We start from the raw sequence: 15,456 nt of genomic DNA on the forward strand, positions 1-15,456 counted from the left end.
TGTCTGAAAAATCTTTTGATCTCTCTATCAAATCTGAATTTGAGCCTTGCTAGATAGAGTATTCTTGGTTCTAGGTTCCCTCCTTTATTACTTTAAATATATGTTGACACTCCCTTCTAGGTTGCAGAGTTTTCTGCTGAAAAATCAGCTGTTGTCCTTATGGGGGTTCCCTTGTATGTTATTTGTTGCTTTTCTCTGTGGCTTCTAATATTTTTTTGTATTTAATTTTTGTCAGTTTGTTTAGTATGTGTCTCACTGTGTTTCTCCTTGGGTTTATCCTGTATAGGATTCTCTATGCTGCCTCAACTTGAGTATTCCCTTTCCCATGTTAGGGAAGTTTTTGGTTTTTGGCTATAATATCTATAGATATTTTCTCTGGCCTTTTCTCTCTTCTTCTGGAACCCCTGTGATGTGAGTATTGATAAGTTTAATGTCTCAGAGGTCTCTTAGACTCTCCTCAGTTCTTTTCTCTTTATTCTTTTCTGTAATAGTGATTTCCACCACTCTGTCTTCCACCTCACTTATTTATTCTTCTACCTTTGTTATCCTGCTGTTGATTCCTTTTTGTGTATTTTTCATTTGGATATTGTGCTATTCATATTAGTTTTCTTATTCCTTGAATCTTGTATCTCTTTGCTAAACATTTCTTGTAATCTCTCTATCTGTGCCTCCATTCTTTTCTGAGATCTTAAATCATCTTTACTATCTTCACTCTGAATTGTTTTGCCAGTAGATTGCTTGTGTCCTCTTCATTTAGTTGTTTCTGTGTGTTTTTGCCTTGTTCCTTTGTCTGAAAGCTATTTCTTTGTTGTCTTATGTCTGGCTTTCTATGTTTGTCAGCCCCTTGACAGTAGGTATGTAGTTGGAGCACTAGGTATCCATTCCTAGAGTTCTCAGGGGTGGTAACAGCACACATGTACCCAGAGCATGTGGTGGGAGCAGTTGTATCACACTGCCTCCCCTGGAGCTGAGTAGCAGCTAGGAAGGGGGTCTGTGAGAAAGGTGGAATTTGTCCACAGTTCACGGGCTACCTTTGATAGTGGGATGGGGAAGGGAGACAGTGGTGGTTCCTGCCACCCCTCCTGCTACCTGGTAATTCTCAGGATCCTTTTCCATAGCTGACACCCATTAGCAAGTACTCCTGCAGTCCCTCCTGGGCCAGGGTAGCTCCCAGGACTGCTCTCTGTAGCTGAGGTAGCAGATGCCTTTCATTAGTCACTCCCTTTGGCTGCTCTAGGGACCATTCTCTGTAGCCCCAAGGGTGGGGACTGTTCCCTAACTGTTGATAAAAGGCTCTCCCTAGCTGTAGGAACTGTGGCATTCTTGTGGCCTCTCCCCATGCTGAGCTGATGGCAGTACTCCCTGTAACTGCTTCCAAGCAGAACATGCACTGGTGGGCCCCTAATGGCTCCTTTGCCCAGCCACTTCTGTAGTCCCCTGCCTGGCCACTGGCAGTGATCACAGAGCTTGTGTTATTCCTGAGATCACTCTGCCCACCCAGCCCTTTATAGCTTTCTGCCTTCCCACCAGGCCATTTGCAATTCCTGGGGCTATTTGTGATATTTCTGTGATTGCTTTGCCCGCCCACTGGGCCATTATTGTTTTCTGTGGCCTGAAGTAAGACGTATACCACTTCTGCATCCCCCTGCATGGCTGCTGGCAGGAGTCGTGGGGCCTGTGTTATTTCTGAGTTCCCTCTGCCTGCTCCATGTTCTCTGTAGCCCTAAGGGGAGGGAGATGCTCCCTAGCTGTTGCTAGGCAGCAGCTTCTCCTCAGTGGCTCTTGAAGCTGGAATATTTGGTGTCTTCCAACCTGAGAGTGTGTGCTGGGAACAAAGCTGTAGTGGTGGGTCAAACTACTTCCCTCTAGAACCCCCTAACAATGGTGCCTAGCCTTCAAGCCCAACTGGGTTTCCTCAGCTTACTTCCTCAAATGTGGTCATTCTAGAATTCAGTCCTTCTAGGCTGTCTCTATGCAACTAATCTCGGTTATTTTCCCATGTTGTCATTCACAACTCTGTTTTGCCTATGTTTTTTTCTAGGAATTTTATGATGTCACGTCTTATATTTAAGTCTTTAGGCCATTTTGAGTTTATTTTTGTGCATGGTGTGAGGGTATGTTCTAGTTTCATTGATTTACATTGCAGATTTCCAGTTTTCCCAGCACCACTTACTGAAGATAATGTCTTTCCCACTTTATATTCTTGCCACCTTTGTAGAAGATTAATTAACAGTAGGTGTCTGGGTTTATTTCTGGGTTATCTATTCTGTTCCATTGGCCCGTATGTTTGTTTTCATACCAGTACCACATTGTCTTGATAACTGCAGCTTTGTAATATTGTCTGAAGTCTGGGAGTTATACCTCGTACTTCCCCCCCACCACACTCAGGATTGCTTTGGCAGTTCTGAGTCTTTTATGGTTCCTTATCAATTTTTGGATAATTTGTTCTAGTTCCATGAAAAATATCTTGGGTAATTTGATAGAGATCACATTAAATCTGTAGATTGTGTTTGGGTAGAATGGTCATTTTAACAATATTAGTTCTTCCAGTACAGGAGCATAGAGTATCTTTCCATTTCTTTGAATCCTCTTTAATTTTCTTGATTAATGTTTTATATTTCTCAGTATATAATTCTTTCACCTCCTTGGTCAGGTTTATTCCTGGGTATTTAATTTTTGTCTTTTTACTAATGGCATATGCATATGGAAGTTCCTGAGCTAGGGATCAGAATCAGAGCTGTACCTGCCAGTCTACACCACAGCCACAGCAACACCAGATCCAGGGCATATCTGTAACCTACACTACAGCTCACTGCAATGCTGGCTCCTTAACCCACTGAGTGGAGACAGGGATTGAACCCACGTCTTCATGGATATCAGTCAGGGTCATTACAACTGAGCAACAAGGGGAATTCCTGGTATTTAATTTTTGGGGGTATGATTTTAAAAGGTATTTTTTAATATTCCTTTTCTGATATTTCATTGTTTGTATACAGAAATGCAACCAATTTCCGAGTGTTAATCTTGTGTCCTGCTACTTTGCTGAATTTGTTGATCATCTGCATATAGTAACAATTTTATCTCTTCTCTCCCAATTTGGATACTTTTTATTTCTTTTGTTTGTCTTATTGCTGTGGCTCCTATTTCCAATACAATGTTTAATAAAAGTGGAACAAAACAGTGGGCATCCTTGTCTTGTTCCAGATTTTAGTGCAAAGGCTTTCAGCTTTTCTCCATTGAGTATTATCTTGGCTGTGGGTTTATCATAAATGGCTTTTATGATGTTGAGATATATTCCCTCTATAGCCACTTTGTAAGAGTTTTTATCATGAAGGGATGCTGAATAGATTTTTCTACATCTATTTAGATGATCATGTTATTTTGGACTTTTCTTTTGTTAATATGGTGTATTATATTGATTGATTTGTGTATATTAAGCCATTCCTGTGATGTTGGGATGAATCTCACTTGGTCATAGTGTATAATCTATTTTATGTGTTGTTGGATTCAGTTGGCTAAAATTTTGAGAATTTTTACATCTATGTTCATCAAATATATTGGCCTTTAGTTTTCTTTTTTGCTATTGTCTTTGTCTTATTTTGGTATGAGGGTTATGGTGGCTTTATAGAATTGCTTTGGAAGTGTTCCTTCTTCTTCAGTCTTTTGGATGACTCTAAGGAAGATGAATATAAGTTCTTTGTATGTTTTGTAGAATTTGCCTATTAAGCCATCTGGTCCTGGACTTTTGCTTGTAGGGAGGTTTTTTGTTTTTGTTTGTTTTACATATTCAATTTCATTTCTAGTGATTGGTCTGTTCAGATTATCTATTTCTTCTTGATTAAATTTAGGTGAGCTGTATGTCTCTAGAAGCTTGTCCATTTCTTCTAGGCTGTCAAATTTGTTGGCTTATAATTGTTCTTTGTACACTCTTATGGTTTTTTGTATTTCTGCAGTGTCCATTGAAGTTTCTCCTTTTTCATTTTTTATTTTGTTTATTTGGGTTTTCTCTTCTTGATGAGTCTGGCTAGAGGTTTATCAATTTTGTTTTGTTTTACCAGCTCTTGGTTTTGTTGATTTTCTTTCTATTTTTTAAATTTTTATTTGATTTATTTCCTCTCTGATATTTATGATTTTTTCGTTCTGCTGACTTTAGGTTTTGTTTCTTCTTTTTCTAATTCTTTTAGGTGGTAGGTTTGTTGTTGGTTTGAAAGTTTTGATTTTTGAGGAAGACCTGTATTGCTATTAATTTCCTTTTGCAGCAGTGTGATGCTCTAATTATTAAGACAGTGTGATATTGGCCAAGGTTAGGCGTGGTAAAGCAATTGAACAGAATAAAGTTCACATGTAGCTGTACACATGTGAGATTATTATACAAGAAAAAAAATCTTGATCCCTACCCATACTATGCTCAAATATTACTTCTAGATTGGTTGTATATCTAAATGCGTAAAGTAATAGAGGTTTTATATGAAAATTTAGGAGAAAAGTCCCTCAACTTTAGTAGGCAAAATGTTTTTAACAGGATACAGAAAACAGTATTTATAAGGTAAGTAGTTGATAAATTGGACTGCATAAAAATAATTTATCTTGTTATGAGATACCTTTAAAAGTAAAAGGCAGTCTACTGAATAGGGGAATATATTTGCATTGACAGAAATTTGTATTAGAATATATAAGGAATGCCTTTAAATCAGTAACAAAAATTAATTAGAAAACCAGGCAAAAGAATTGTGCTTCACGAAAGAAAATATTCAGATGGTCAATATGCTTATGAAAGGGTGTTTGTCTTCATCATTTATGATATAAATGCAAATTAAAAACCACAGTGAGGAGTTCCTGCTGTTGCTCAGTGGTTGACGAATCTGACTAGCATCCATGAGGACACACTGGTTCGATTCCTGGCCTCACTCAGTGGGCTAAGGATCCGGCATTGCTGTGAGCTATGGTGTATGTAGCCGACATGACTCATCCCACATTGCTGTGGCTGTGAAATAGGCCAGCAGCTTCAGCTCCAATTTGACTCCTAGCCTGGGAACTTCCATATGCCATGAGTGTGGCCCTAAGAAGCAAAACAAACAAACAAAACAAAAACACAGTGAACTACTACTACAAACCCACTGGCTAAAGGGAAAGGCATAATACCAAGTGTTGACAGGGATGTAGATTAACTCTCTTAAACTGCCTCGGGGATAGTAAATTGGTACAATCACTATTAAAACTGACTGAGTAATACTCTAAATCATCTGTCCATTCCTAAGTATAACCATCAGAAAAGCATATACCAAAAGACCTTTACAATAATGTTTATAGGAGTTCCCACTGCAGTGTAATGGGATTGGCATTGTCTCTGGAATACTGGTACACAGGTTCAATCCTTAGCCTGGTGCAGTGAGTTAAGGATCTGGTGTTGCCGCACTACCCATAATAGTTAAATAGCTAAATATTTGTCAACCCAAATGTTCATTTAACTGTCGAAGGCATACTTTTTGGGATACTCATAAAATGGAATGGTATATTTCCATAAGAATGAAGGGACCAAAATCACAACTAGAATGAGTTTCATAAACCCAGTTTGAGCAAAAGAATCCAGATACAAAAGAGAATATACTAAATGATTACATTTTTATACATTTCAAAAACAGGCAAATTTATCTCTAGTGTTAGAAGTCTTGATACTTAGTTGTACTTGGGAGACTTGAGGTTCTAACTGGAAGAAGGGCAGGTGGGCTTTTGGGGTTGTTGGTCATATAGGTATTTCTCACTTTGCACAACACCATGTTAACTGAAACTTGTGTGTATCAGAACTGTCATTGCTTTAATTTGATGTTTCCATGGATTTGTGCAAAATGAAGACACTAGTACCAGTATGCACAGTTTTTGGTTAAAATAGTACCTACTGTGCAAAGTAAAGACTGCTTGTTTTCTGTTTCTTGATTTGAGTTTTGGTTACACCAATATATTTGCTTTGTGAAAATTTAGTAGTATATAATTTCTCTCAGTATCCATGATAGGTTGATTACAGGATTACCAAGGATACCAAGAGCCATAGATGCGCAAGTCTTTTATATAAAATAGAATCATACAACCAACCACAGATACAGAGAATTGACCACATATATTTCTTGTACTTTTTTATATCTAGTTAGCCCTTGAATTTAAAAAAGTTGGTTATCATCCTTTTATCCATTCTCATTATTCTGTCCCTCTTTATTATCATATGTGTCCTTATTCGTACTATTTCTTGCTTGTTTGCCTCTCCTACAACTCTGTAACCTATCATGTGGATAAGAAACATGCCTTGTTCATCTTTGTATTAGTTACTGTGCCTAACATGGGCCCTTTGTGCATAATAAATAAAATGAGTGTTTACAGAGTTAAGATGTTGAAAAGTTAGTGAAACATTAGAATTCAGAAGCTTCATTGAGTTATGTTTTTATTAGTTTTTAATTACACACCTGATCATGAATAGGCTTTCCTTTCAAAAAAAAAAAAAAAAAACCCAGGGAGTTCCTGTCTTGGCACAGTAGAAACAATTCCGACTAGGAACCATGAGGTTGCAGGTTTGATCCCTGGCCTTGCTCAGTGGGTTAAGGATCCGGCATTGCCATGAGCTGTGGTATAGGTTGCAGACATAGCTCGGATCTGGCGTTGCTGTGGCTGTGGTGCAGGCCAGCAGCAACAGCTCTGATTAGACCCCTAGCCTGGGAACCTCCATATGCCATGGGTGTGGCCCTAAAAAGACAGAAGACAAAGAAAAACAAACAAACAAAAACAAAAGCCCCGAGTCTATTGCAGATGAAGTTAAAAAGCCCTTTGTGGGGAGAAGGGATCAGGATGGTAGAGTAGGAGGATGTGAAGCTGACCTCCCCCCACATCAAAAATACATCTATATGTGGAACAGTTCTCACAGATAACCAGTTGGAAACTTGCAGAAGATCTCATATACAATAAAAACTGCAAGAAAGATCTTCTCTTTACCAGAAGGAAAAGGAAAAAAAAAAAGACATCAGACTGGAACTGGCACCAGTGGGAGGGATCTGAAAGGAAGAGAGAAGGTCCACATGAGTAAATCCTTGCCATGGCTATCCCCTTGCCTTCTGCGAAACCCACTGGGAGTGCGTGTGTGCTGGCTTGCTAACTATCAGAGCAGAAAAAGACTTGTGCTTGTGGGTGCCACCTTGCTGCATTTCCCATCCAAAGGAGCCAACACCCCAGCCTAGCATGAGATCAGTGCAGAGATTCTGTCTAGCTATGTGAACAGACCAGGGTTTTCTGTTCTTAGCCATGTCAAACTACAGAGACCATAGTCAGTGAATACCCAGGGGCAGGCATTGTTAGTCCACACACTGGATGGCAGGGCAACCTGGGCAGATACTGTCAGAACATGCATTGGGTAGCACCAACAGAATGTACAGCAGCTAAGTGCTGAATCTTGGGAAGACAGGCCCTGGGAGAGGACTTGATCTAGCTATTTGGAAATAGCCCAGTTGGCCAGGGCTGTGGTGCAGGGGGAATCACAGAGCCTAATAGTGCCTGCAGGATGGTGCCGGCTCTGGCATCGGAGCCCATTGTCATTGTGCTCATGGCAGGGACAGGTCTTGGGTAAGAGTGTGGTGGTTCATTTTTAAATGAAAGCTCTGGTTCTGCCTACTCCATATCACAACTAGGAGCCAGATCTGGGGCCATTGTGTCCTGGAAGAGGTTTGCTACAGAGGAAGCTGAGCCTCCAGTCATCAGCACAGCTACCTTGATTCTTGCAGCCACAGTGCCCAGCCTCAGCCTAGTCCACATCACAGCCTAGCACCAGGTCTGGGACAAACACACATAGAGAGGGATGTAACCTCAGGCTGCTTCAGAGCAAAACTGCAGATGCCTACATTGGTGGTATAAATGTTCACTGTGACCACACAGTCAAGGGCAACAGAGTTTGATCAAATCCAATCTGTAGGACTTCTGCTCGAACAACTAAGGAACATAGCCTGCTTCTGACAGGTGTTGACAGCCACAGAACAAAGAGAAGTCCCCACTCTTCACCTAGCACTGGCTCTGTACACCACAACACTAATTATACCCCCCATCAAGATGGTAATAGTGGGCACATTCTAAAGAAAGTTGTGGCTGGGATTCATACTAAAACTGGCCCTCATACCAAAAAGATTAGACTTACAGAAACACTCAGTCTACACAGGGACACTCACACATAAAAACATCCCTTCAAGACTATGGTAGATAACTGTTTCTCCTAAATTCATAGACAAAATTAAGTTAAAAGAAAAAGTAGAGGAATTATTTCCAACTAAAATAACAAGAGAAATCCCCTGAAATAAATAATAAAACAGAGCTTTTCAGTTTACCAGAACCCATGTTCAAAAAGGAGGTAATGAAAAAGCTAAAGGACCTAAGAAAGATTGAGAGAAATGCAGATCACTGTAACAAGGAACTAGAAAATTTAGAGAGGAATCCATCAAAATGAAGCAATTCAATTGCTAAGATAAAAACCAATCTAGGAGTTCCCTATTGGCCTAGTGGTTAAGGATCTGGTGTTGACACTGCTGTAGCTCAAGTCACTGCAGTGATGTGGATATGATCTCTGACCCAGGAACTTCTACATACTGCAGGCGTGCCTCAACCCACCCCACCCCCCAAAAAACTAGAAGCAATGAATAACAGACTGAATGATACAGGAGAACAAATAAGTGATCTGAAAGATAGGATAATGGAAGTCACCCAATCAAAGCAGCTGATAGACAAATGAAAAAAATATCAGAGGAACATATGAGATCTACGGGATAACATAAAGTGTGCCAGCCTGTGTATAACAGGAGTTCCAGATGAAGAAAGAGAAAAAGGGACTGAAAATGTATTTGAAGAAATTATGGCTGAAACTTCCTAAATGAGGAAGCAGATAGCTAGGCACAGGAAGTATAGACAGACGGTCCCAAACATGAACCCAGAGAAACCCACACAAGACATATCATAATTAAAATAGCAAAGTTCAAGATAAAAAGAGGATTCTAAATGCATCAAGAGTAAAACAAAGAGTAAGTTACATGGGAACCCCCATGAGGCTATCAACTGATTTCTCTGCAGAAACGTTGCATACCAGAAGAGAGTGACATGCTATATTTAAAATCTAAAAGGGAAAAAATTGCAATCTAAGATATTCTACATAGGAAGATTATCATTTATAGTAGAAGTAAAATAAAGAGTTTCTCAGAGAAGTAAAAACTTAAAAAATACAGTAACACCATACCTACCCTTAAAAAAAAAACAAACAAACAAACAAAAAAAAAACAAAAACCTACCCTACTCTAAATAGAAAAAAAAGCATCTATTGGAAACGGAAGACCACAGTAGGAAAGACAAATATGTAAAATTATTGAAAATCACTTAAGCCAGTAAGTACATGGATTTAAAAATGTTTTAATTGTAATAGCAGTTATAAGTACATCTAATATCAAAAAGATAAACATGAAAATGTAAAATAGGACATCAAAGTCACAAGATATGCAGAAGTATAAAAACATACATCTTTTAAAATGTGTTTGAACTTGTATAATTATCGCTTTAAAGCAAATAAGTGTGGCTATGGGTCATCATACTTAAAATCCAGAGTAACCACAAATCAAAAACATACAGTATGTGTGGTCAGTGATGAGTCTTCTCCCCATTGCACAATTCGATACGGCAACCTCTTCTTTGGAAGGGAAGAGTAGATAGAATAAAAAGAAGGGTCGAGGCTCTCAGATACTTCTGAAGAAGATGGATCTCTTTGTATGACAAGAATAAAGTAGTGATTAGAGCAGGGAGCTCTGGTCCCAAGATTCTTTCATTCAGTAGCTTCACCAGTGGACATTAACAACTACCCAGAGAAACAAATTAGGAGAAGGAAAATACAGAGATCAAGAGAGGAACTCACGTATAAATAACTTCAAGTTTGAAGATGGCAGAGTAAAGCTCCTTAGCTTACCTTCTCTCATGAACACACCAAAATCGCAACTATCTGCAGAAAAACCATCAGTGAAAATGACCGAAACCTACCACAAAAGATCTTGTACTGCTAAAGACATAAAGAAGAAACACAACAATTCAGGTAGGAGGGGAAGACTCATGATATAATGAAGTCATATATCCCCTTGGTGAACAACTCACAAATTTGAGAGGTTCTGCCACAAGAACGAGAGTTCTGAGCTCTCCTCAGACTCCCCAGCCCAGGGGTCTGGCACTGGGAAGACGAGCCCCCAGAGCATCTGGTTTTGAAGGCCAGCAAGACTTAACTGCAGAAACCCCACAAGATTGGGGGAAATAGAGATTTCACTCTTGAAGGGAATTTCATGTAGACCAGGATCCAGGGCAAAAGCAGTTATATGATCAAAGCCTAGGCCACACCTATCTGCTGGTATTGAAGAGTCTCCTGGAGAGGTCGGAGAGCAGCTGTGGCTTATTTGGGGACATAGACTCTGGTGGAAGACATTTTGGGGAACATTCAGTTGCCTGAACACTGCTGCTGTGACAGCTGACACCTTAGGATCCTTCCTCAAGCTCATTAGTGTCAAGACCTGGCACCACACAACAGTCTTAGACTATAATGCTTGGATGTCTCAGGCCAGATAGCTAACTGAGCAGGGACACAGCCCACCCATAAACAGGTAGACTGTATAAAGACCTCCTGAGATCACAGCCACCTCTAGACTTGCCCATAGACACGGTGCTGTCCATCAGAGTGCCAAGACCCAGCTCCATCCACCAGGTGACAAGGCATTAGCTTTTCTTGCCAGGAAGCCTTTTTTTGTAAATGTAGAAGTCACTTGTAGATGACATGATCTGATGCTTAGAAAATTTGAGAGACACAACGAGAAAACTACTACAGCTCATCAATGAATTTAGTACAGTTGTAGGATAGAAAATTAAAATTTAGAAATCTATTGTAATTTCTGTACTGACAACAAAATATCAGAAAGAGAAATTAAGGAAACAATCCTGTTTTCCATCACATCAAAAAGAAATACCTAGGAATAAACCTACCTAAAGAGACCTATACCCTGAAAACTATAAGATGCTGATGAAAAGAATCGAAAATGACACAAACAGATGGAAAGATATACCATCTTCTTGGACTGGAAGGATATTGTTAAAATAACCTTACTACTGAAAGTAATCTACAGATTCATTAAAATTCCTATCAAACAACCAACGGCATTTTTTTCCCACAGAATTGGAACAAAAAAATTTTTTATTTGTATGGAAACATAAAAGACTTTGAATAGCCAAAACAAACTTGAGAAAGAAAAATGGAGCTAGAAGAATTAAACTTCCTGACTTCAGACTATTCTACAAACTCAGTCATCAAAATAGCATAAAAACAGATATATAGATCAATGAAACTGGATAGAGAGCCCAGAAATGAACCCACACACTTAGGTCAATTGGTTTATGACAAAGGAGGGAAGAATATACAATGGGGAAAAGATAGTCTCTTCAATAAGTGGTACTGGGAAAACTGGACGGCTACATGTAAAAGCATGAAATTAAAACGTTTTCTAATACTATACACAAAAATACTCAAAGTGGATTAAAGACCTAAATATAAGGACAAAAACTGTAAAAATCCTGGAGGAAAACATAGGCAGAACACTCTTTGACATAAATCACAGCAATGTCTTTCTGGATCCATCTCCTGGAGTAATGAAAATAAGAACAAAAATAAATAAATGGGACATAATTAAACTTCAAAGCTTTTGCACATCAAAAGAACCAACAAACAAAAAAGATAACCTATAAAATGAGAGAGAATATTTGCAAATAATGCTACCAACAGGGGTTTAACTTCTAAAATACACAAATGGTTCATACAGCTCAGTATCACCAAAACAAAAATCCAGGCAATAAATGGGCAGAATCCAAAGAAAACATGCAGATGGGCCATAAACACATGCTCATCGTTGCTAATGTTCAGAGAAAGGCAAATGAAAACTGCAATGAGGTATTCACACTGGTCAGAATGGCCATCATCAAGTCTACAGGTTATAAATGCTGGAGAGTATGTAGAGAAAAGGAAACCCTCTTTTATAGTGTTGTGGTATGTAAATTGGTGAAGCCACTATGGAGAACAGTATGGAGGTCCCTTATTAAACTAAAAATGGAGTTATTGTATGATCCAGCAATCCAACTCCTAGGTATATATCCAGAAAGAATGAAAACTCTAATTCAGAAAGATATATGCACTCTAATGTTCATAGCAGCACTATTGATAATAGCCACAACTTGGAAGCAACCCAGGTGTCCATCCCCAGATGAATCAACAAAGAGATGGGGTGTGTGTGTCTGTATGATGAAGTATTGCTCAGCCATAAAAAGAATGAAATATTGCATTTGCAGCAATATAGATGGTTGCTAGAATTACCATACTAAATGAAGTCAGAAAAAGACAAATATTCTTTGCATAGTTGTTAATTTTTTAAAAAACATTTGAATCTTTATATGTAATTTACTTTTCCATTTAGTCTGTGCTGCAACCTGATTTTACTATTTTACCCAGTACTTTTAGTTGAGGAGCAATACTTGGTCCATTTAGTCATAAATCCACTTCTTTTGTGTACTACATAGTCATAAATACTTGATTCTGCGTCTGAATTTTCTGTGCAGTTCTGTTGTTACTGTGTCTGTACCATATAGTTTTAAATTTCTCTATCATTACAGTGTTTTGATAAATAGTAGAACAAGTTCTTCCCTCTTTTTTTTTTTTTTTTTCTTTTTTGGCCAGATTATCTTGGCTATTTATGCACATTTACTCATGCATGGGAACTTGAAGATCTGTTTATTATCAAGTTTCATAAATTATTCTGTTGGGAGTTCCTGTTGTAGCTCAGCAGGTTAAGGACCCAGCCTTATCTTTGTAAGGATTCAGGTTCCATCCCTGGCCTCATTCAGTGGATCAAGGATCCAGCATTGCTGTAAGCTGCCACATAGATTGCAGGTGAGGCTCAGATCTGGTGTTGCTGTGGTGTAGGTCTTAACCGCAGCTCCGATTCTGTACCTAGCCTGGCAACTTCCATGTGCCACTTTACTTTTTCTGGTTGTTAATATATATAAATAATATATATTGTGTATGGGTGTTAAAATTTACTAAATACATTTTTTTAACATCAGTTGAAATGATTTTTTTTCCTCTTTTCTCTTTTGTAATTGCAGTAACATTTTATAAGGTTTTAATTGTATTTAATTTTAAACTACTGTCAGTTTTGGCTAGAATGATGTGAGAAAATAAAATTTTAAGATGCAGTATTTTCTGTTATAGAAAGATGTCCTCAAAGGAAATGGAGATAACACATTAGAAAACTCAGTCGTTGACAAAAGGTAAGATTGAATTACCATTAAATAACATTTTAAAATTATGTTTAATTATTGTTCATATAAATTTTTGTATTAAGATGGTTTATTTCATAGTTTGCTGTAATTGGTTTAAATGATCTAACATTGAATCGATAAGCAAAAAAAAGCCAATATTACCATCTCTGAGTGGTTCTCAACCGGGGGATTTTCCCTCCTCAGATATTATTTTTAATATTTTATTAAAGTATAGTTGATTTACAGTGTTCCTTAATTTCCGCTATACATCAAAGCGACCCAGCCATATGTGTGTGTGTCTTTTTTTTATACTATCTTCCATCATCTTCTAACCCAAGAAACTGTACACAGTTCCCTGTGCTGTATTGTAGGACCCCATTACTTATCTGTTATAAATGTAATAGTTGGCATCTATCAAACCCTAAACTCCCTCTCCACCACCTTCTGTCCCCTCTTTCCCCTGGCAAACACAAGTCTGCTGTCCATGTCCATGGTCTGTTTCTGTTTTGTAGATGGGATCAGTTGTACCATATTTTAGGTTCCACTTATAAGTGATATCATATTGTATTTGTCCTTCTCTAACTCCACTTAGTATGAGAATCTCTATTTATGTCCATGTTGCTGCAGATGGCATTATTTTGTCCTTTTTATGGCTGAATATTATTCCATTGTATATATGTACCACATCTTTTTTTTTTTTTGTCTTTTTAGGGCCTCACCTGTGGCATATGGAGCTTCCCAGGCTAGGGATCAAATTGGAGCTGTAGCTGCTGGCCTACACCACAGCCACAGAAATGCCAGATCTGAGCCACGTCTGTGACCTACAGCACAGCTCACGGTAATGCCAGATCCTTAACCCATTGAGTGAGGTCAGGGGTTGTACCTGCATCATCATGGCTGCTAGTCAGATTCATTACAGCTGAGCCATTATAGGAACTCTGTACCACATTTTCTTAATCCATTCATCTGTGAGTGGACATTTGGGTTGTTTCCATGTCTTGGCTATTGTGAAAGTGCTGCACTGAACACACGGGTGCATGTAACTTTTTTTTTTCCTTTTTAATGCTGCACCCATGGCATATGGAAGTTCCCAGGCTAGGGATTGAATCAGAGCTACAGCTTCCAGCCTTTGCCACAGCCATAGAAACTCCAGACCTGAGCCATGTATGCAACCTACACCACAGCTTGCAGCAGCTCTGGATCCTTTAACCCACTGAGTGAGACCAGGGATCAAACCTGCATCCTCATGGATACTAGTTGGGTTTGTTAACAGCTGAGCTACAATGGGAAGTCCCGCATGTATCTTTTGAACGAACGTTTTGTCTGGATGTATGCCCAGCGTGAGATTGCTGTATCATATGGTAGTTCTATACTTAGTTTTCTGAGGAACCTCCATAATGTTTTACATGGTGGTGTACCAATTTACTTTACCACCAGCAGTGAAGGAGGGTTCCCTTTTCTCCACATCCTCTCCAGCATTTGTTATCTATTGACTTGTTAATGATGTCCATTCTAATCAGTGTGAGGTGGTCTCTCGTCATTTTGATTTGCATTTCTTTATAATTAGTGATGTTGAGCATTTTTTCATGTGCCTGCTGGCCATCTGTGTGTTGTCTTTGGAGAAATATCTGTTTAGGTCTTCTAGCCATTTTTCAGTTGGGTTCTTTGTTGTTGAGTTGTATAAGTTGTTTGTGGTTTTGGAGATTAAGACCTTGTTGGTTGCATCATTCGCAGAGATTTTCTCCCATTCTGTGGGTTGTCTTTTCATTTTTTAATGGTTTTCTTTGCTGTGCAAAAGCTTTTGAGTTTAATTAGGTCTCATTGGTGTATTTTTGTCTTTATTTTCAGATTCTAGGAGGTGGATCAATCAAGATGTTGCTGTGATTTATATCAAAGAGTGTTGTGCCATTGTTTTCCTCTAAGGGTTTAATAGTATCTGGTCTTAACATGTATATCTTTAATTCATTTTGAGTTTATTTTTTTGTGAATGGTGTTAAAGAACGTTCTAAGTTCATTCTTTTACATGTAGCTGTCCAGTTTTCCCAGAGACTGTCTTTCCTCCATTGTATGTTCTTGCCTCTTTTGTCATAGATTAGTTGACCATAGGTG

General features: G+C 38.6%; 1 protein-coding gene across 6 annotated transcripts in view; it reads left to right on the plus strand.

Moving 5' to 3' along the window:
* Nucleotides 1–15,456, plus strand: part of SCLT1 (sodium channel and clathrin linker 1) — a 249,657-nt gene that overhangs the window by 57,947 nt on the left and 176,254 nt on the right. For 5 of the 6 annotated variants that reach the window (XR_002346423.1, XM_021100692.1, XM_013989334.2 and 2 more), the window contains exon 3: nt 13,298–13,356. The exons of the other annotated variant lie outside the window; for it this stretch is intronic. Coding sequence is in view for 4 of the 5 variants with exons in the window: in XM_021100692.1 (XP_020956351.1) it covers nt 13,298–13,356 (59 nt within the window). In the remaining variant the exon portion in view is untranslated. The remainder of the gene's footprint in view (nt 1–13,297; nt 13,357–15,456) is intronic. 6 annotated transcript variants of the gene reach the window in all.

This window comes from Sus scrofa, chromosome 8 (genome assembly GCF_000003025.6).
Source record: "Sus scrofa isolate TJ Tabasco breed Duroc chromosome 8, Sscrofa11.1, whole genome shotgun sequence".
NCBI lineage: Eukaryota > Metazoa > Chordata > Mammalia > Artiodactyla > Suidae > Sus > Sus scrofa.